Here is a 22,654-nt window from a genome sequence, read left to right as displayed (position 1 = left end):
TTGGTTGTATTTTCTGAACCAGACTAAAGGTGAGGGGCGTCAGCTCACGTGAAAAATATGAGATTAGTCTTGAACGCGTAGTACAATTATTTCTTTCTTGGTTTCATTTAAATAAATCCTGCTCTGTGTAATGAGAAATAAGAGGTAACAATTGTTGCCCCCTCCACTCCACTTCATCACACCGTAGGCAATCCTAAAATAGAGTTCATTATAACTGGAAGACAGAACATGCTTTAAAGAGAGCGATACGGGTACAGTTTTTACTAATTGTACTCAATGACATAGTTAAACTGTGTTGGCAGTTCAATGGACTTAAGAGTTGTTACGTTGTAATCATACATTTCAGGTCAGTGCTGATATCTAGGTTTAAGGAAAAAGTAGGGTGGGTGACTGAGGTTAGATGGCTGGGTAGTCATTCATACAGTCCTGATTTATATTTCAGCATGAAAATGTTAACATGACCCAGAGAAGAATCCCTACTTTGAAAGTAACTTACCGTAGGTAGTTCTTTGTGACTTTATTCAAAGTACTGCCTGTGCCGTTTGCTGGTGGGAGAGACGGGACCGCAAAGGCGCTTCTTGTGTTCACTGTCGCACTTTTGATGTTTGCTACGTCTCGTTCATCCATCATCCTGAGCGCTGGATGAGAAGGTGGAGATGTAGGTGGAGGCGAAGACATGGAAATGAGGCACTGTGATCCTGCTCTCTGACGTCGACAATGATCAGGTCTTTCATCCGTTGCAGTACTGCAGTGAGCCTGCTTTGTGCGGCGTTCATGTGGAATAGAAAAAGAGGAGGGCAGAGAATTCCCTTTCGAAGAATAAGAGATTTGATCATTAATACAGTTTCTTTAGGTCAAAGATTAAAATTCCTGGGGTTTGACTTTGGAAATGCATCACGTGGGCGAGGGGCATTTTCCAGGAGACCAACTTTTTTGCGTCTGTCCATCTACACCGTGACAATTCCTACCCTTTTATTCGAGAGGAACGTTCAACAAGGATTTTTTTTAAAAAACCGCTCTGGCTTCCCGATGCCAGATAAAAGAAAAAGCGTTTCATATAAGAGCTTCCATTGAGAGCGTCACTGATGGTAGGAGTGTGGGCGGGCAGGGGAGCCTGGTCCAGAGGAGGGCCGATGGACGGGGGAGGAGCTGGGGGACATGCGCGGGCTCAGCTCGCCTGTCTGAAGACGCCACAGCAGTTCCTCATTAGTGCGACTCAGCCGCTTCTTCTCGTTGCTTTCCTTCTCCACGTGCACTTGCAGGTTGGCGTTCTCCTCAGAGAGTTGTCTGAGGAAGAAGAGGGATGAGAATAAGTTGAAACATAAATGCCACGTACCCTTTAACCAGGTTTTAAATCTGCACCAGTGTACATTTCAACTGACCTGGACACGGCGAGGTTCTTGTCTATCCGTTCCTTCAGGTCTTCGTTCTGCTGCTGTAACACTTGGACTCTCTCCTCCAGGTACACATTCTTTTCAGCCTGCTCAAAAACACAGAGCGATGGGTGCACAACATTAAATTCTCCAAATGACGAAAATGGCGGTCTAGAGGGTTTGCGAAGGAGACATTTGTCTTGATAAGTGTATTTGTCCTTTGTTATGCTGTCATTAGCCTACCTTACATGTTAGGTGTCAAAGGAATCTGAATGTACAACTTTTATGGGACTTTAATACTTCACTTGACTTCATAGATAAAACAGCTTGAAACAAGCACCAGTTTCCTTTGTCGCTAAACACAAGCAGCAATTTGAAGCCTACTATTTTCTCCAGTTCTGAAATCTTCAGCTCCTGCTGATGAATTTGTTGATTCTTCATCTCCAGGACATCTTTTAGACTCTTCAGGTCCTCCTCAATGTGTTTATATGGTGCCAGAGCATCCTGCCAAAAGCAGACAAAATTAGTGACCGCCACCAATCAGTCTTCACAACCAACAAAAAAATGCTCTCTTTAAGTTTTATCCAGCTACTGTCACCAAAGCAGTCAAGGTTTTCTCCCGTGATGTATCATGCAGCAGTTACCACTATCTGCTCATCCGTGCTCTTGCGAAGAGCTTCCTCAAATCGCTTGGCTCGGTCTCTAAGGCTACGATTCTGAAACGTCAGCGTGTCCACCTGATCCTGTCGACCACACAGACACTGCTGTCACTAACCACAAAACGTAACATACTACGTATCTGTAAAAAAACAAAACAGGAAAACTGTTAACCTGCAGCGACAGTCTGATCTTTTCAAACTCTTCTTCCAGAGACTTCCTCTGCTGTTCATGGGCCATCTTCAAATCTAACACAAGAACAAACTTATTATTACCTCCCTTAACCTTCATCAGAGTGAGTCAGTAAAGGAAAGCAACAGGTTTTAAATAAGGCGCTTACTCTTCACAGTCCTGGCATGCTCCTCCTGCAGAGTGGCCAGTGTGTCATTGTGAGCCGTCTCGATCTCCATCAAGGACGCCTCATGGTTCTCGCTAATCTCCTCAATCTGGGGCCGAGAATTAGACTGTTAATTATCACAAAAATAACTCGATACCAATGATGGACTCTTAACCGTTACACGTACGGCGACTATTTCGTCAGTGGAAGGCTGTTGCAGTGAAAACAGTTGATGGTCAGATGTGTGGATAATCCAGAGTGACTAGGACATGTTGCTGTTTTTGTTAATAATTATTTACTAATTTTCAAGTGCTTTGAGGACCACACAACCACATACCATCTTCTCACATCAGATGTGGGAAAAAAACTGACCGGCTAAAGTCAAATCTTAATCAAAACACGCGCACCTGCTCTTGCTGTTTGACCCCCAGCTCCTCCAGCTCGGCTCGTTGCTGGGCCTGCAGGCTCCCGGTCTCGGCCTTGTGCTGCGCCTTCAGCTGCTCCTCCAGCGCTCCCAGCTCCCTCTGCTGCTGAGCTCGCAGTCCCTGCAGCTCGGCCTCAAAACGCCGCTCCAGTTCCTCCTTCTCCTGCTGCAGTTGCTCCCAGTGTGCAACACTGAAAGCTGGAACACAGTGTAGGGATGGAGTATGTTTCGCTGGATTCAAAATTAGGTCACGTAGTGACTACAAAACGAGCAACTTTGTTTCAAGATGATACATCAAAATTGATTTAACAGTTGTACATTTCTGCCCATTTTTTTTTAACGATCTTGAAAAACAAAAAAAAACAATACATCTTGTTATAAAGTGTGAAATTTAACAATGTCAACAGAACAGCATTTTTATAGTGTCTGGTATATGGCGTTTGGTCTTGGACTAAATCCAGACTTCTATCAGCAGAGTGGATTCCCCGGTGGTCCCTCTCCACCCTTGTGGTAGTACACTGTATAAAACATGATGTGCCGTAGACTGGGCATGACTCACTCCTTTCCCTCCTCTCTGTGGTGCCACATCTGTAACGCTGTGCGCCACTTACCCACTTCATCCCTGATTCTGGCAAGCTCCAGGGACAGTTCCCTCTCTTTCACAACGGCGCTCTCACTCTGAAATGCAAACACAGACAGCCGTGAACACCTCTGGAATGCACAAATTGGTTTCTCACACACACTTACACTACCACGGTAAACCTCTGGGTAAAACGACTGTTGACAGTTTTGACACAAACTTAAGCTGCTGAAGAGTAAAAGCGACACAGGGCTGGTTGATAGGAAGACTGGTTGATTGGTACTGATGTCCAGTCAATTACCAGTTTATTAGGAGCCTCAAGTTACAACTAATGCAGTCTAACACAACAGCCCTACAAAAAAATCCTACCCCTTGTCAAGGTAATAATGTTCAGTTCTTGTTAAAACTGATTTTAAAAAGGTGTCGATTCCACTTGGTAGTTATTTTGTATAAAATGAGGGAACCACCTGTCGGAGTTCTAACCCAGACATTGCCGTCACTTCAGGGCACAGTGAGCCATTGTGCTGCGCTTAAAGGATTATCTTTATGGCAAACCAGAGAAACACGAAGAGGAGAGATGGTTGGAGATATTCTGAACCCACAATGTTAGCAGGTACACGCGCTTGAGAGGATTATAGACCAAGAGGACGATCGGACGATCTTAGTATATGACTGTGCTTGTACCTTGTAAGAACTGTCGTGTCTTACAACAGCTCAGGTAGAACCTGTTTTAACCAGTCAGATGGTGTATTTGGCAATAACCACAAACCAAACTGTGCATTTCCAAAACCAGCAGTTTCGATTCCCAATTCCTGAATTAAAGGATAAAAACACAACTTCACATGGTTGTCTCTCCTCCAAGAGACCGAGAGACTGGCTGAGGCCATGATTCACTGATGAGCATGACAAGCAAAACTCTACGTGATAACGCTGCACAATGCACTGGACAAGAGGTCAGAGGTCGCAGCTGGAGTCTATTGCACGGCAGACGATAAAACAGCTCCGTGCTGCCCGGTGCTCGCAGATCACAGTGGATTAAAGAATGCACACTGAAGAGCAACAACAAAGTTTTTCTAATTCCTGTTAATTACACACAAAAAAAACCCATCCCCTTCTGTGTGACTCTACAATTTGACATCAGTGTATCTAGTTTACCCTGGATCACAGTAGCCAAGGGTCTTACATTAAGCTAAATGCTTCACAGCACCACGTAAGACTCAGTTAAGACATTTTTAAAATCAATTTGATATTTTACTTTGGAAAAGTCCTCACACTGAGCTTAAAGGCTTCTCCGGGATCCTCCGGGGACTACTCATGATATGACGTCCGCAGAGCCCACAGAGTGAGTGACTACTGATCACAACTTTAAACGTGCAGTAAGATGGCTGCGCACACTGTTGCTCGGAGAGAGAGAAAAAAAAAAAAAAAAAAAAATAGGTCACAAAGCAGTGCTTAGGAGAAACAATGAAAGAAAGAGAGACAGAGGGGAGCAGGGGAAAGACTGTGTGCATGAGACAGTGTTCGTTGAGTCTCGGCAGCAGTGATGTCACCCTCCGAGTGGTTTTCCTTGGAACATACAGTCATCAGGGAGAGACTGCGGTGACCTCATGAGGGATGAAGGATGGTCGGCGCCGTTTTCTTTTCATTTCTCTCTCTTCAGCTCCGCCTCTGCTCCTACCCATCACTCCCCAGTCCTGCCCAAACATTCCCCCCCCGTGTTGATCTCCATGGAAATAAGTGTGACGTGCATTCTGATTTCCTACTCAGCCAAGCAAAAGTAATCAATTTTTGGGGCTGCAACTGACGATTGTTTCCATTATCGACTACGCTGTCGATTATTTTTGTGATTCTCCGATTAATTGTCGGGTCCGTAACATGAGAAAATACTGAGAAACGCTCTTCACAATTGCGCAGAGTCCAGGGTTTGATTGGTCTGACCAGCAGTCCAAAACCCAAAGATATTCAATTAACAACGCAATAAAACAAAAGATCCTCTCATGCGAGAAGCTGGAACCAGCTAATGAGGGACATTTTATCTTAAATAACAAACGATTAATGGATGATCAACAATTGATGTCTATCTCTTTCTATCAAACAGCTATTCATTTCAGCACTGTCATTTATACCTTCTGTTCAAGAATTTACATGGCTTTTTATAGAAAGGTGGCTCATTCTCGAGGAGATGCTGTAATGAGTAAATTAAATCTCTCCAAAGTCTGCAAACCCATGTAATCAGTCCGGGTTCAGTGGGCCCATAAAATCCTTCCAATTTGCAGTCGCGTTTTTGTCTGGACTTTTTCTCCTGAAGGGATTCGGGCTCCAATGAGCGGCTCGATAAGATGTAACTACAGCATGAATTATATACAGAAAACGCAGCGGGTGTTTTCTTGTACCCGAGCAATTCAGCAACATCAGGCAAACATGAGAATAAAGCATCCTAGGTGAAAGTTCTCCTATACAGTCAGTGGAATGTAATCACCGAGAATTACACTTGCATACAGTATATAAAATAATATAAAAAGACAACTGTAAGAATATTGCAGCAATAGCATGTTATGCAATGTCCCTGCAAACTCTGAGACAAAAGCGGAGGGACGGTGCGACGGACACGCGACAGCCTGCTTTGACTCAGCACAATCATGCACAGATTTTTTCTCTCTGCTTGCTCTGTCTCTAGGAAACAAGTGAGCATAAAGCTCATATAAAGAGACATAGTCAGACCCCCCCCCAGCGAAAGCACACATGCGCACAACCACATCATACATAAAGGAATCCTTGGTGCTGAAACAAGCCTGCTGCCTGCAGAAGATACTGCCTTTACCGTTTGGTCCAGACAGCGCAGCGGGAGGAAATGGAGCCTACAGCAGCAGTGGCCCATACTAGGCTAGCAGGCAGCAGCATCCCTGAGCCAGCTGGGGAGGCAGCAGTGACATATGCGAGTGCCAGGAAGATACAGAAAGAGCGAGAGAGGGGGAGGGAACCAGGCGAAGGAAGGAGAGGGGAGGAGAGAGGGGAAGACCAAAGCCTCACCTCGTTTCCTGGTGTGCGACCGGCGTTTCTCCCTGCCGGAACAAAGACTGCCAGCCCCAGCCCCAGCCCCAGCCCCAGCCCCAGCCCCAGCCCCAGCCCAGCTCTGCCTGCCCACTCCTTAAACCCCCACCGGCACAGCCCATCTCACATTCACACGCGTGGAGGGGAGCAACACACATACACACACACGCTCGCGGTCTTTTGTCTCTTAGAAAAAATAAAAAGAATGGAGCAGAAGAGGATGGGGGATGGAAATGATCAATAAGTGGCCAATTATCTGCTCTGTTACTCAGCTCTGGGAAAATAGCTACATGCAGCAGGCATTTCAGTACATATCGAACCCGCCTATGCATAATGGAAAATAATTTATTCTCAATATTGCTGACTGAGAGAATGAATTGCAGCTTTTGGATGTACTGCCCAATTTGACTCAATTAATATATAAAGCACTTTAAATTTGGTGATGCTCATTCAAAAGATCATTAGTCTTTTCTCTATTTCTGTATTTCTTCAGTCAGTCTCATACATACACTACACCCTCATCAGCATATGCTGTCACCGCTGGTACATGTCTTAAAACACGTATCACAGCCGAAATACGATATCTCTTGGAGGAGAGACAACATGTGAAGTTGTGTTTTTATCCTTTAATTCAGGAATTGGGAATTAGTGCTGGTTTTGGAAATGTTCAGTTTGGTTTGTGGTTACTGCCAAATACACCATCTGACTGGTTGTATTTCAGCAAAAAATGGACAGGACATTATAACTGCACAAACATTTCAGCCTGGCTATCAAGCTCTCCTGCAATTGACTTCGCTCACAATGCCATTTAGTTGATGGTAGTGATTGAAGATCAAATTAAAGGAATATACTTAAAGGTGAGCCCTATCCCTCCATAGTTAAGTTACGCGCAGATATACCTCAGATGCATATATTTTAAGATCTTCCACCTGTCAGACCTTAGTGGGTATTCTGCCTGTGTCTGACAGTCAGTCTCACTAAAAGTGCAGCCATGCCCAGGGAGGCAGCTCTAATCTCATTAATCACTCTAGAGCAGAGCCCATGGGTGGGGCTAAGAAATGGATGAAACGCAAGCAGAGGACCAGGAAAAAAGGGCAAGAAGCAGGCACTTAATCCAGGTTTGAGAGGCAGAACACACACGGTCGCCGTGTGCAAGCAGTTGTAGGACCAACCCAACCGGAAATGCCCCACAGTTCTACACATGTACGGCACGTCCACATGCACATGAATGTATATAAAGCCATAGCGCATCACATGCCATTTCTCTTTGTTTAAACTACTGGAACAACCTCTGGTAATCATCAGCATTTCCCCACAACCAGTCGCACTGACAAATCCTGCTGCTTCAGAGATTATTCAAACGTATTCGAAAAGGGAACAAAAGTGTGGTTTTAAAGCAAGTGATTGGCTTTGCGGACGAAGTAATGCCGACAACGAAAGCCAGATGCTACAGGTGTCATTTGTGCTAGTGAGCACTTTGTAGTTGCATTCAGAAGCCAGCTACACCTTCTCTTGTGCAGTTTTTAACTGCAGGAATGTGGTTTTTAGGCTGGAATATGGCTCAAAAATTGCCTTAAAGGCAAAGGATGCAATTTCCATTACAGGAGTCTGTTTGCATGACTTACACACATACAGATGGCTTTGCATTTTTTATCCTATTAGCTAAAAATGCATATTCTTTGTCAACCTTTTCCCAAAGCATACTGTGTTTTTTTAATGTCTTTTTCTTCATTTCAGTATGATATGCAGAACAACTGGCAGAGATATGAAGCTCACTTGATCTGGGCAATACATCCATCATGGTGACTGTTACACTCACTTTATGAAGAGATGTTGTTGTTACACTACAACGCATTTACAAGCAAAGACTGCTTTGAAAGTGTATCCTTGCGGAACATCCAACTTTTGAATGCTAGAAAAGATCAAATTCATGACATCCATGAGCTAATTTATCATGAAATTGAAGCCAGGGGACACATCTGGGATTCATTTCGGAAAAGTTAGCCTATGAATGCAATATTGGATATCGGAGCTTCCTCAAACAGAGAATAAAGGGAAAGGGAGAGGAAGGGAATGGAACACCTGCTACTGCCCTGTTTTATGATTTGCCGCTTGCTTGTAAACCAAGCTGAGGTCCCCATGCTCCGCTGTGGCCTACCTTGTGACAGAAGTGCTGGGTAGTGATGCTGAAAACATCCAGGCACAGAGAGGCCTTCTTTAACTGGGCCTGAAGGCTCTGTAGCTGGAGCGCCTGCTGCTCACAGCGCTCCCGCAGCTGTTGGATCATAGCCCGGTCCAGCTCCTGGGCCCTGTCAGTCCGAACGGATCCGTGGACTGCTGCCGTCCGTCCACAAGCTTTAGAAAAAGAGAACAGGAGGATGAACAAAATATACTGAAATATTTTCACTAATATAAGACTTTGTGAAATGTTTTTAAATGAAAAATCTGGGAACTTCCGTAAAACAACCCGGCCCATATGTATAAACATTATCATATGTATAAGACCAAACAATTACCCTTCCCTCTGTGGTTCCTGGCACATTTTCAAAAACAGTGAAGACTTTACAATGTGTGGAGAACAAGAGAACACACACACCAATCAACAATAATTTTAATAATCGATGAACTGTTCAAGTAATTTATCAAGCGAAAATGCAAAACATTTACATGATAACAGCTACTAAATTATCAGCTTATCCTAAATCACTTCCATACTATTGAATGGTTTTATATGATTGTAAATTGAATATCTTAGGGTTCTGGACTCTTGGTGAGACAAAATGGCAATTAAAAAAAAAATGTCACCTGGGATTCTGGAAACATATTATTTCTTTAACTATTTTATTCCTCTTTATTGTTTAAAGAATTAGTGGAAAAATAACCCACAGCTTGACTGATAACAGCAACATTCATTAGCCGCACCCCCGACAGCCAAACCAAATAGCTGAGCTACACCGCAGATAATATTAGCTCTTGCTTTATGGGTTTCACCTTACACACATACACAAACAAATTAAACTGCTGATTGGTTGGAACCTCAGTGGTTTACATCCTCCCACATGGACAAACGGGTCCTTCCAGCTCGCCGTTACTCAAGTCTGCTCACTGCTCGCAATCAGCCACAGTTTCCTCTCTCATCTCCAAATACTAAAAGCCGGGAGGAGTATGAGTGCATTATGGTTACACGGTACTGATGCTCTTCGCACCTGTGCTCGAATTCAGGGCTTTAAGGTTGTTCTGTCTGTCTGGTCTCTAAAAAAAGGGACAAAATGCTGACTTGTGTTGTGGTAATCTGACCCAGCAGTATTGCTACTGAGGGAGCCATCCCAGCTTTACAGCTACTCTGGCCTGTTGCTATGACAACAGCAGGCTGCCATGGTAATAAAGAGCGGGGAGAGAGAGAGAGAGAGAGAGAGAGAGAGAGAGAGAGAGGGTGAATGTTAAAGATGTAGTAGAAGCTAGAGGTGTTGCCCTGCTGACTACTACTTCCTCCTTTTGTACCAAACAAACAAAATCAGATATATACTATGTATGTGTACACAGTATGTGTTTACATGTGCACACACACACACACACACACACACACACACAAAAACACTGCAGTGTTATGTATATAAGACTCACCAGGGGACTGAGGCTTAGGCGAAACCACAGCGAATCTTTTAGGGGAGGACTTCGGTGGCATCACAGCCTCTGTGTTCTTCGGCATCTCCCTCCTAGAGGCTGTGTGGTAAAGAAAAATGTTAATATGTTTTGTTATGCGCACAATTGAAATGCAAGAAATATACTTGTTTTCTCTCCCATAAATATGGTTTTCATTAATACATTATCTGCTAGTATCAGTTTAATTGTGCAGAGGTTTGAAGGACTTGTACATCACTAACTCTAAGTGTGTCCGTTTTATTCTACTACTGCACTGCCGTATTGTTATTGACAAAACAGAATAATTATTAGGTCCACATTGATCAGCTTCTGCATGAATATGCTGCTTACACATTAATGCACCAGAAATAACAATAATAATCGAGAAATATCATCTGTATAATGAGTTCTTTTACTTTTGATAATTTTGGTGCATTTCGCTGATTATACCTCTGTAGTTTTATTTTATTCTAATCTTTCATTTTTACAGGGGGAATATTCTCCAGGCCTTTAAAAATTATTCTAATTAAACCAGCCCAAAGGGGAAACATCAACTTGTGGTTGAAAAGTTCACAAGCCAAAAAATGCTGGGAACCACTGGTGTAAACCGCAGGTGAGAAAACGGTTAAGTGAGGGGCAGTGTGGCACAGTGACCACTAGCTGGAGCCACTTGCTCACAACCGATTCTGTTGCAGGAACCTGAGGCTGCACCCGGCTCACACAGAAAGACACCCGTCTGGCCACTGGATGGTGTTGATAGGCCACATTCGCTGCAAAGGTGCCAACACGTGAAACAGGGGCCAAGACACCTACATCAGCACAGAGGGAGTATGTTGTATCGTCTGGTACTATATCACCACTCTGATGCAATGCTAAGCAACAGTCGAGATTTATTACAGGGGGACTCAGTTTATAGGTTAATTATTTTTCACTCTCTATGCCTTTTTTCTTCAAACCATGAATTAGATCCCCCCACCGGGTAAGTGTGATGAACAGGGGACGATAAGGGCCCGTGCGGGAGGACACTTCATCATAGTACTATTAGAAACTGTATCGTTGCAAGCATGCTTTGTGCAGAACTGGTTAAATCAATCAAAGCAGCTTTGATAAAAGACTCTGTGGCTACAATAAGAAAAAAATATTATAGTTTCCAGCTCAGCTTCACGTTCATCTAATACAGCTCAGTTTCGAAGGGCTTTATTTTCTGTTAACACAGGACAACTCATCTGGTGGATGATCCCTGTTCGGTCAGTAACCGAACATCAGTGCCTGCAGGGAAGGAGCAAGACAAGCCATCATTATCCTGTTAGGAAACGCCTCACAGAGGCAGGTTAAAGCAACACTGATGGACATGATTATTCATTTCAAAAACAAAGAAAAGGTGCATAATGCCGTGAAGACCACCTTGTGGTTGAAAGGTTGGAAAAATCAAGTAATTTTTTTAACGGCGCTAAAAATATTTACCTTTGCTTTGTGGCTTGCTTATCACAATTTGATATTTCACATTCTATGTTTAAAAATGCCTTTTTTCTGATTCTTGAGTATAGTCGACATGACATTTTATTCCCGTTTTCCCTTCACTGAAACACGCGAAATGAGAAAGGGGAGATGTCAACCAAGCCATTCAAACATGCAAAAAAAACCAAAAAAAAAAATCGTACAAAATCCACAGCGTCTCATATGGAAATGATTTGCCTGAAGCAGGTCAGGCACAAAAAAACATAAAGTCGCCTATTTCTTCCTGGCCAACCGTTGTACGGTCAGTCTAATTCTGGACCAGTGGTAGTACGGTGAAATTTCTCGAGAGCCTCATACAGAACTCAGGTATCGTTACACACAGTACAGCAGCAGCTGTAAACTACCCCCAGCTGGTCACAACCGTGTTCCCGTTCCAATACGCAACCTCAGCGACAACTTAAGGTATAACACACTGAAAACAGTCAGAGCAATGACAACCATCATGTGAAGCTTATCGGTGGTCATGAGTTGTCTGAGTGCTGACACCTCCCTGTCTCCTATCACACACACACACACACACACACACACACACACACACACACACACACACACACACACACGTCCAATCTTAAGGGTCATTTGATCACCAGACGGCATGACCTTCAACTGGCCGCTGTGGAAACAGCGACAGCACAGCTATGCTGTTTTCGGAGACCCACAGCACCACCTGAACACAGAAATCTGGCCCCCGATGCTTGTTTCCACCGGCCAGGCGTTGCGGGGACGTACCCAGTGGGGAGCAGCGCTGCGGGGGCAGCGTGCGGCGCTGGAGGCTCGGGGCATTGGGAGGCTGAGGCCGGCTCTGAGCGTGGGATCCTTCACTGGGGGTTGGTGTGGCTTTGTGTAGAGGTGTGTCATCGCTGCCACTGCTGGGATCTGCAGAGTGGGAAAGAGGTCAGAAAAACAAAAACATAGTCAGAGGCTGGCCAATTTTGTAACGTTACTATTTACAGTTATGAATGAATTAAGTTTTTTTTTTGTTTGTTTGTTTAAACAATTTATAATTTAATGAATTATTAAAGTATGGGGGATACTTGGCTGCACAAAGACACCTGATCCTTCTAAACAGTACCTGAAAATACACTTCATTAATAACTATGCCGCTTGGCCTGGTGTATTGTGTTCTCAATAATGCATTTTTCACATTTGGTCTTGGTTCTTGTGTCTTGTTTCATATGATTTAAAAATGGGTGGCTGTGGCTCAGGCGGTAGCGCGGGTTGGTCCACTGACCACAGGATTGGCGGTTCGATCCCCAGCTCCTCCTGTCCACGTGCCAAAGTGTCCTCGTGTAAGACACTGAACCCTAAGTTACCTCAATTGGAAGTCGCTTTGGATAAAAGCTTCAGCCAAATGAGTAAATGTAATTAAAGATTTAATTTGCCTTGGTAATACTGAAGGAGCGCGGCTTGGCAGTTAAAAAATGGGTGGTGACGTTATAGCTTTTATTTGTCCTTTTATTACTGTTTTTACTCATTTACACATTTTTAGTACATCTGTGAATAAATATATTAATGGAAATGTAGTTGGATCTGAAATATGCAGTGTAAAAATATCACCTTATCAGTTATTTTCAGCTACAAAAATTAAAAAGCATATATCTTGTCCACAGCACCCCTGAGAGTGTTCAGTGCTGTAAATCAACTCTCACAGACCTATAAAGGATCATGGGATCCTTTTTAGGTCTGTGAGACTCACCATTTTGTATTCCTTCTGTATTTTTAGGATTACGTATCAGCAGATCGCTATCCCTCCCTGGAGGGCAGTTTTTTTTTTTTCTAAACTGCAGAAATTCACGGAGACTATCAAAAAAAGCAGAACGCTGCATCTAACATCTTAATTATTCATAACAGCTGTTATTACGCCTCTGGCTTTCCGCGGATGGGAAAAGGCTTTGACTCATAGACAAACTGAGACTGTAGCAAGGAGTAGTCCTACAGGAAAAACAACACCAAGAACAAGCGTTCCCACCAAATGAACAGGAAGATCCTTGCGGTTGTTATACACTGTCATACTTTGCTGTTCTGCTTTATAAAATTTCATCGGGATAAACTCGTGTCCGTCTCTAGGATTCCAGCGCTATATAGACAATTTGGTTTACTTTGTCAGTGCGAGAGAGGAATTACAAACCAGATAGCTCTAATTACTTGTCATGAAATATTCAGCTCCTCCATCAGTAACGGTGCTGACACATGCCGCACTCATAGGAAACTCTCAAAGAGGAAAGAACAACAGGTGTGTGTGCCCTTAAAACACCATTATTCTGATCTGAGAATGAATAAGTCAGAAGATGGTTCAAGGAGGCTGAAAAATAAAAAACAAACAAAACAACAAGGAAAACTGTACGAAAATATACAATATGTTATCACAATTTAATAGTACTACAACCAAAATTATTGCAGACCGCATAAAAAATTCATTTTAGACAGAGAACATTAAATCACTTAGGATGTCAAAATGCCCAGGGCCTGTGTGAATCCTCCAGCGGGATCACAGTAACTCTCCTCACTGCCACACAGTCCGAATTCACCTGGGAGAGTCAGCGGATGCCCCCCCCCCGCAAAAGGAATCGTACTGAATTCAATGCTGAGCCAAGAAGCGGATCGGCTGTAGGAGGGGACTGGAGGCTGACTCAAGCTGCCAAATGCTCGTTTCTAGCCTGCACGTACAGTACAAATCCCCCCCCCCCCCCCACCCCCCCTCCTGGAGGCATCCTCTGATCACTGTTACACCAGCAAGAAGAAAGCGGGACTCTACTCTGCCTGTTGACTACAGTAGCTCGCAAGGAGTGAGAAAAGACAGATTAAGAATATTAAATACACACGTTTTGGTTTTTTTTTGTGCTTGTTTTGGCTTATCCTTATTATATATACTGAATGTACAATTAGTGTCAAATATTCTATTTGTCATCTTTGCCTAAATTAGAATAAGCTTTTCTCAATGAAGCTGCCCGGCCTGTGTGATGCAAATATTGGAAAGAGAGGAACAGACAAGATATCACAGGAATAACATTTTTTTCTTTTTGTCAAATCAGTTTGATAAAATTCTTTTTTTGAGGGCACCAATGTGAACTTTTGGGAAATCCCTCAAGATACATTTTGTTTAACTGGACTGGGAAGAAAAAACATGAAGCAAGTTTTAAAAGGAGGCAATGTGTAAGTAGTTTAAAACATTCAAAAATTAACCAAGATTATCGACAGAATGTGAAGAAATAACAGTTTTGACGTTATGTCAAAGACGTCTATGTGTATTGTGTTGCAGAGATTCAGTATCTACTGAATTTAGCACGCTATCCAGATGGCCTCGTCCCGTCCTGTCTCACAGTACCACTTTGTGTGGTCAAGAGGCGATAGTGAGTCACTGCGCCAACCGGTCTGCTCTCAGCCCAACATGAGAGGATGAAGAAGTAGCAACTGCTAGTAGGATGTAAACCAGCGTTGCAGCCATCCTCTCGGCGACATTTCTCCGCTCTTTGCTCGAGGCTCAGCTATGTGCTGCTGCTCTCCCTCTCCCTCGCCTTCCTCGGCCTCTCGTGGCCTCGTCCTCCCCATCCTGCCACCATGGCAGCTTCCCTGTCTCTCTGACGGGGCAGACTGGGTGTCAAATCGTCGTCGTAAGTCTAACAATAACCGAAGACAACAGCCCACCAGTTACACAGTCAGACTGCAAGGTAAACCTGTGTGGAAAACGTTGCCGAAATCCACGCAGGCTTGGCAACAAGTCAACAACGTCCTAACTCATGTTATTCAAGCTAACTTGAGCTCAATGTGAGAGTGAGGGTTGAAACTTGGTTGCCATAGGCCAGTGAGTCCAGTCCTGGAACACACACACATAGCGCGCACCGCGAAAGACAGGCACACAGAGAGGGCTGGAAAAAACTACATGGTCCTTTTGGCGGCCCACGGGGATTCGTCCCGGTGTACCCGATGGCCAGTCCCACTATGGCACAGGAGAAGGGGAGGAGGGAGGAGAGACCAATTAGTGGATTCCCTCGTGGACACCCCAACTTTCTGGTAATATATTATTTCAACAGTTGGCCAATTCTTACACATCGCCCCTCTAAGCTCTTAGTGAAAAGGCAGAACACTGTACAGTGAAGCTGGAATGTGTATTGTGTATCAGATCTCGTCTTGAGAACATGGACTAGAAGACAAAAATAGGCCTTTCAATCACCAGAGCGGTCGTATAGACCTTGAAGAAAACAGTGTCTGGTGGTGTTGTTTTTCCTACAGGACATGGCAGGGATGGGATAGGCTTAATATTTTTAACATAATACAGAGATTTGAGCTGCTTCAACTGCTGTGAAGTCTCTCTTGGAACTGGTACGCAAAGCTTACAGCTGGATTATCAAGTATGTAGCACTTGGTGCTATGTCAGATAGAATAGGGTTCAAGGACAGAACAAGCTATATGAATGTTCATATAGCTTGTTCTGTCTGACCAACATTTTAAAATCCAAAGATGTTGACTTTACTCTGATGACAAACAGAAAAGTAGGAAATCCTCAAATATGAGCATCTGGAAACAATGAATGTTTGACATTTTTGCAGAGAAACAACTTAAATGATTAATTTTCTGTATATCAATAGATCATAATTGTTTTAACACTAATAAATAACATCTTTCAAAAAGCCAACACACTGTAGCTCCAAACACAAAGAACCTAACTCTTGAATCTTGCCATCCAAGAGGCACACACAACAACAGACACATGAGCATACCGGGTGCTCCCACTGAGCTAGCTGGACGGATAAATGCAATGTGTTATCAGGGGCCCGATGTTCACAATGGCATCCTCTACCCTGAGCGGGTGTACTCACTCCCGGTCACAATGTTTCACTGGAGTGCGTCCGCTGTGAATGTGGCTGCACGCGAGGCATACGGAGGCATACTAATGGAGCGGTGCCGTCTGAGCCAACAGCCTGAAGGCAAACGCTGCCATGCAAGCTGCCAGTCGTGTGCTGTATATGCTGTCTGGGCTACTCCCAAGCGTTTTACAATCTGCTAGACACCCATCTATTCACCACAGCACAACAAGAGCTCCACAAAGACGCAAAGAAACAAGGACAACAATGCCGACGACAAACAGAGTGGGGGGGCCACACTTACACGACTCCGGGTTGTCATCTTGAGCTGTGGTTGTTTTCTGAAGAATCAGTGATAAAAATGGTACGAAATAACCCAGTAAAGTGTACATTGGAGCCTTTTAGGAGGTATTCTGAAGCGGCAAGAGAGAACATTATCTGGCCTGACTGCAGTGAAAGTTTGAGGAGGAGACCCACAGGCGAGAGAGAGGCGGGCCAGAGGTGTCTGGGGTAAAAACAGCTTCACAGATCATCCTGTCATACCACACCCTGATTCTCTGTTTTTGACACATAGCGCCGCCACCGGCACCACTTTTTCATTTCAAGGATTATAAATAGGGAAGAGGAGACTGCCACAGACATGCGAGGCGGTTACTGCGGCTGAGGCTGGTGGGCGCACCCTGCATGAGACAGCAGCTGTTTTTCTTCTTTATTTCCAGTCTGAGGAGCCTGTCCGCGACCAGCAGCTTGAGGAATCCGTTGAATCCAGCAGGTCAGAAGAAGACAGAAAATGTAGGGAGCAGTCAGCTGTCTAAGAGTGGGACAAATGGGGGTGACACTTGAGCAGGGGACGGCACTAACCCATCATCGTATCTGCCAATCCGCCCAGTCAGTAGAGACACCTGTGCCCGTGCCAACAGACCAGTTGGCAAAGAAATACAAATTGATAACTGATTTTGGCAGTCAGCTCGTCCGGACATGTGTGTTTAGGGTGAATTAATCTAAAAAATGTTTTATAAGTAAAGTGGTAAAGTAAATAAGTGGTGTAACCTGTTTGAGTTACTTTGTCTCGATAAATATGAAAACACAGAAGGGAAAAACAGTATTTTTACAGTATGTCTAAGCATATTCACACAGGGGTTGGTTTGATTCAGCGCTATGAACAAGTAAATTTGCTGGAACACAACACACAAATGCTGCTTATACTGTGTTCAGTAAAGGCTTTCTCTGCAATTAATGGAAAATAAGCCGTAACTGAAAACTTCTCGGCCTGTTATCGGCACATTTCTTTACATCTCCATTACACACAGACATAACCAGCTTGTCGACCGAATTCTACTGGCACCGATTCCTCTAAATGACGGCTGCGGGACGTTTATGAGGGGGGGCGTCGGACTGAGCACCAGGTTCGGATCCAGATAAAATGCAGCAGTTTTGCAGGCTGAGCAGAGGCGGCAGAGGGAGGAGAGTGACTTTAAGGTTTCTTCATCAAAGGCTCTGTGGTGCAGCAGCTCTCAGCGCCTACTTGTGATAGATGAATGAAAAAAATGAAACAAAGTGAGTGGCTGTTACTATAGTAACCAAGGGCAGCAGGGACAGCCACAACTGTTGGTGAACTAATAACGTGATGTAGATGTGATGATCAGACTGAACACTGTCTGTCTGATGTCTGAAATATTTTCGTCCTCGGCCCTTTTTAGCCGGTCACAGCTTAAGGTGATGTAGTGGAAACTGTACAAGGCTAATTCATACGAAATGTCTGGAGAGAGCGGGACTCACGCTGAGAGGGTCGACAGGGATCGCTGTGACTGCTGTCGTTAGACTGGTTGCTGGACACAGACGAGACACTGGAGCTCCGGACGAAGCCGAAGGCGGCCAGACGCGCAGCTGGCAGGGTGGAGAAGCCTGGAGGACGGAGACCAGACTGGCCTGGTTTGGGCAGGAGGCTCTTGGGGGTAGTCTCTGGACCTGACCTCTTTTGCTCTCCTGGAGGTAGGTGGGAAAATGTGCAATATTACAATATCAGTGGGTGAATCTTCAAGATCCACTGAGACAGGGGCCACACTGCCTATTTTAATGTTACATTCTCCTGCCAAACATGCAAATAAAAATGAGTCTTTACTCAGATATGAATGATGTGGTGATACACTACAAATGACACTATTAATAGACTCTGAGTCACATCTGCTCTAATGAATAAAAAAGGGATTTGTGTGACTTTCACTAATCTCACTAATCTCTATTACTAATAATTTATCTCTGACAACGTTCACTCAGTGATGAAATTGCACATAAATACAGTAAGAGAGCATCATACTGTGTGTGGAAGCTGACTAGATTATGACTTATAATGTGAGAAGGTAGGAATATGCAGTGCAGGTTGGAAGGATGCGTGAGTGATATTGATATCACATGCTTTGCACTTCAAAGAGTTTAGGTGCCAAAAGCCAAGCCTCATCCATAATCCATAAAAAAAAAACGTAGGTAAATCATTCAGCAAGCCGAAGAAGCTCGAAAACTAGAGGATGGGATGTGCACAGAATAGCAAACCATGCAGAGAGAGGAGAGAGCTCTCACAAAATGTTACTCCCCACAATTGCCTAATTGGTTTAAAACCAGCTTTACAGCATAAGCACATAAATATGCAGCAGGTCACAGACACTCTTGTGTTCTCTTATTTGGAGCTCTCAATCCCACTGAAAAAACTGAATTATGCTTAATGAGAAAAACTCTTCTTTTGAAATCTGATGAAGAATTGCACATAGCATGTGCGGACACTACGTGTGAATGTTCGCCGACCAAAATTGCAGTAAAACGTCGACTTTTATGCCATCTGATCACCGTCTCACCTGCAGAGCCCTGGGTGGATCCCCCAGCTGCCGGAGCAGACTGGCCTGGGGCCGGGGCTAGCCTTCGACCCGTTTGCTGGACTCTTGTCCTGGCTGCAGGTTGCCTGGTGACTGCCCCTAACCCCAGCTGAGGCCTCAGAGCTCTGGGTGAGCGGTAGACACCGCCGCCTTCCTGAGAAACATGCTGGTGAGGGACAATACCAATACAGTCGGTCACTGTCACAACAACTGTGATTCCTACTGATGGGAAATAAGATGATTTTATATATTTTTGACATGGCATGCAATGATAAACTAGATTTAAGAAGAGTCAGATATTAATAAAAGCGACCTAAAGTGACTTTTCCAGAATTTAGCAACTTTGACATTTATTTTTAGCAGTACCGTTAGCACATTTAGGAGGTCAAAACAGTTTCATACATGTTATGGTAAATGGTAAAATGACTGCACTTATATAGCTCCTTTTTACCTTTAGCCGTTTACAAAGCGCTTTAGAACTTTGCCTCTCATTCACCCACTGACACACAAACTCACACCGATGCCTGCACATCAGGAGCAATTTGGGGTTCAGTGTGTCTTGCCCAAGGAAACTTCGACATGTGGACAGGAGGAGCCGGGGATCAAACTGCCGGCCCAGAGATTAGTGGACGACCCGCTCTACCACCTGAGCCACAGGTAAATAATTCTCTTTATTCTGCCACTGTTTGCAGTGGGCAAGATTCATCCTGTTTTTTGTTCTGTAAATTTGTGGAAAGGAACATGCACTCTGAAATCGAGCAAAACATAACACATAACCATGTTGATGCCTTTTTCAGGGTTTAAAACATGGGGTATGCAACATAGGTGAAAATGTCAATTTTTCCTCCCTGCACTAAGCATTTAAAACGTTTGCACTACTCAGATGTTTGCCAACTTGCTGCTGTGTGAAGCCAGCCGCGTGCAAAGCTACTGTACCTGTGTAGCTTCAACCACTTATGATAACCAGTTGTGTCGTGTACATATGTCAAATCAAAAGTCAATTTCTCACCTCTTGGAGATATTTCTCTGGCACTTCCTCATGAAAGCTGTCCGACTTCCCGCTCAGCCTTTGAGGGATGTTGCTGCTTGGAGGTTTCACCCCAGTGCCAGCCATGCCTGGAGGATGGTGCCACGCCTTCTGCATCTCCTGTCGATATTTGTCAAACAGCAGGTTGGAGGAACATAGCACTGGTGTGGATTTAGGTTGAGGACCAACCTTTGGATCTTTATGAGCTGGTGGGCTGGAGTAGGAGGATGGTCTCATTGGGTGTGTAGAGGCTTCATGCGGGGCATCTGTGACTTGCGGTTTTGCTTGAAGATTCGCCCTGACATAGGTGATGATTTTTGGTCGCACATTTTTGGGCTTCTGGGGAGAAGACCTCCTGGGTTCAGGTTCTTTCTGCTGAGGCATGACAGGCTTGGGGATGCCACTGCTCAGCGCCTTACCCAGTGGTTTGACTGTTTGACTTAAGCCTCTCTGAGGGGAGCGGCTACGCTCCAAGCTCAGTGCCCTGACGCCCTGGACCTTGGCTGGAGAACCAGGCGGTCGTCTCTTGGGCGAACAGGAGGTAGTTTTAGAGGAAGTAGGAGTTGCTGGTCGACTAGGGCTTCCCCATGGCCTCCTCCTCTCTAGACTTGAAGAGTTGGAGGTGACGCTGTTCTCAAAAGAGCCTGGCTTTTTTAAAGTGTTATCAAAAGAGAGCTGCTTCTTTAAAGTATTCTCAAATGAAGGCTGCTTTTTAAAAGTCTTGTCAAAAGAGTTTTGTTTTTTTAATGTGTTATCAAATGATCCCTGTTTCTTTATGGCTTTGGATTGAACTGATGACTGAGTCTCCTTTGTACCTGTTTTGGTTGGGCTGTAGCTCACATCAGGGGCCTCATCAGCTTGTGTGCTTTTATCCATTTTAGTGTTGCTTTCTACATGAGATTTTTTTGTAGTGAGTACAGCCTTGTGCTTTGCGCTTCTCCCCCGATCACAATCTCCCTCTGAAATGGTGCTGCCTGATTTATTTCTCTGATTATTGTTCTTCCTGTGCTCATCAATGACATCCTCACTTGAAACAACTGTTTTACTCATTTGTGCCTGCGATACAACATCCTCTGAGTGAACTGCTGAATTCAAATTAATGTCCACATCTTTCTGATGTGTTGTGCTTTTTCTAGAGGAGAGGGAAGGATGATCAGCTTGTTGAGAGGCCTGGCCTCTCTCAGAGACGGTGTTGCAAGTCTGGGAAGCCAGAGTCAGGTCTTCTGAGATGGTTGAGTAAGGACCAGAGGCAATGTTCCAGGAGTCTGTTGTGTGGGTCCTGCCAACAGTGTCCATAGCAGTGGCCATGCTTGAAATGGTGGTCAGACAGGACACAAAGACATCAGTTTCAGAGCTTAACTCAGTTCTGGACGTCTCTCTGCTCTGAGAGACCCGAGGGGCACTGGATTCTTGCTCACTGACACTATGCTTATCCCTACTATTATTATCTGTTGTCTGTCCTGCTGTGGCTTCATTCTCTTTCCGGTCTGCAAGCCCGACAAAGTCTTCTCCCTCCTCAACGAGGTACGCCTCCAGCTCCTGACACTCCAGCATCTCAAACTCAGCCAGTTCAGGGTCATCACACTGGGAGTCTGTACCCCAGACGATGACTTTGTCCTGCTCCGCTGTTTCAGTCATCGGCCCCGACAGAGTTCCGGTATCGCCCGTCCTCCCACCATCCTCTGTCCGGATATCATTAGCGTTGGCATCGCCATCAGCCAGCACACCACCCTGCTGGTTGTTATTCCTTAGCTCCCCCTCACTGAAGGACTCCCCTCGCTCGCACATTTTGTGAAACAGCTCTGAGTTTAATCAATCATCCATGGCATCAGCTACGAAAAAGTCTGCCCTGCCTACCCATCAAAGAGTCAGCGGCACAGCAGGAGCCAAGAACTTATTTTCACATTTCTTTGAATATCATGTCTAATTTGGAAGATTCGATCTTCATGACATCTGGGGTCCTTATCCTGTATAAAAACAACAGATACCAGATTAAATGTTGGCAATCTCATTCAGTGAAATTAAGTACTTGACTCTCTCTTGTCGGAGTAAAGTAACTAAGTTTATTTCAGGCTTGACACATGCAAGGATTCATTGTATTTGTTTTTAAGATCCTGAACTATTTTCAGGGAGCCCAGAATTTCTAGCAGCATCCCTGTGAAAAGCACAGAACAATTCTCTTTTCAGTTATGCCCTACTTTTTCAAAAGACAGGCTTCTGAAATTGATTTAAAAAGGAAATTCCATTAGGAAATTTAATCAATGGATTCTTAGTACACTGTCCTGCGTGTTATACCATATAACTGACAATACCTAACTAGTAAAAAAATAGTGCAAAGAAAACCTAAAACTAGGACAACTCCTACTAGTGGTCTGT

The 22,654-nt window shown here is 44.4% G+C and overlaps 1 protein-coding gene across 1 annotated transcript; it reads right to left on the bottom strand.

Annotated features, from left to right (window-relative positions):
* Positions 1-1,079: 1,079 nt before the first annotated feature.
* On the bottom strand, positions 1,080-22,066 carry mtus2b (microtubule associated tumor suppressor candidate 2b). The gene is made up of 14 exons (XM_040131303.1): positions 20,261-22,066; positions 19,234-19,417; positions 18,164-18,370; positions 12,312-12,458; positions 10,047-10,145; positions 8,581-8,777; positions 3,403-3,469; positions 2,775-2,989; positions 2,371-2,476; positions 2,205-2,278; positions 2,018-2,116; positions 1,758-1,877; positions 1,383-1,483; positions 1,080-1,287 (listed from the first exon to the last, which is right to left on the bottom strand). Exons 1-14 carry the CDS (start codon positions 22,064-22,066, stop codon positions 1,080-1,082), a joined length of 3,630 nt encoding a protein of 1,209 aa, XP_039987237.1.
* Between the last annotated feature and the right edge of the window lie 588 nt (positions 22,067-22,654).

Source organism: Xiphias gladius, chromosome 7 (assembly GCF_016859285.1).
Source record: "Xiphias gladius isolate SHS-SW01 ecotype Sanya breed wild chromosome 7, ASM1685928v1, whole genome shotgun sequence".
Lineage (NCBI taxonomy): Eukaryota > Metazoa > Chordata > Actinopteri > Istiophoriformes > Xiphiidae > Xiphias > Xiphias gladius.
Note: the sequence above shows the minus strand (reverse complement) of the source record. Positions and strands in the feature narration are given on the sequence as shown.

Bases quoted from the DNA above. Each gene is read 5' to 3' on its own strand.
- mtus2b (XM_040131303.1), bottom strand. From the start codon at position 22,066: ATGTGCGAGCGAGGGGAGTCCTTCAGTGAGGGGGAGCTAAGGAATAAC. The intron at 18,371-19,233 runs GTGAGACGGTGA...ACCTACCTCCAG, and splicing joins ATCCACCCAGGGCTCTGCAG to GAGAGCAAAAGAGGTCAGGT. The intron at 1,288-1,382 runs GTCAGTTGAAAT...CTTCTTCCTCAG, and splicing joins AAGAACCTCGCCGTGTCCAG to ACAACTCTCTGAGGAGAACG.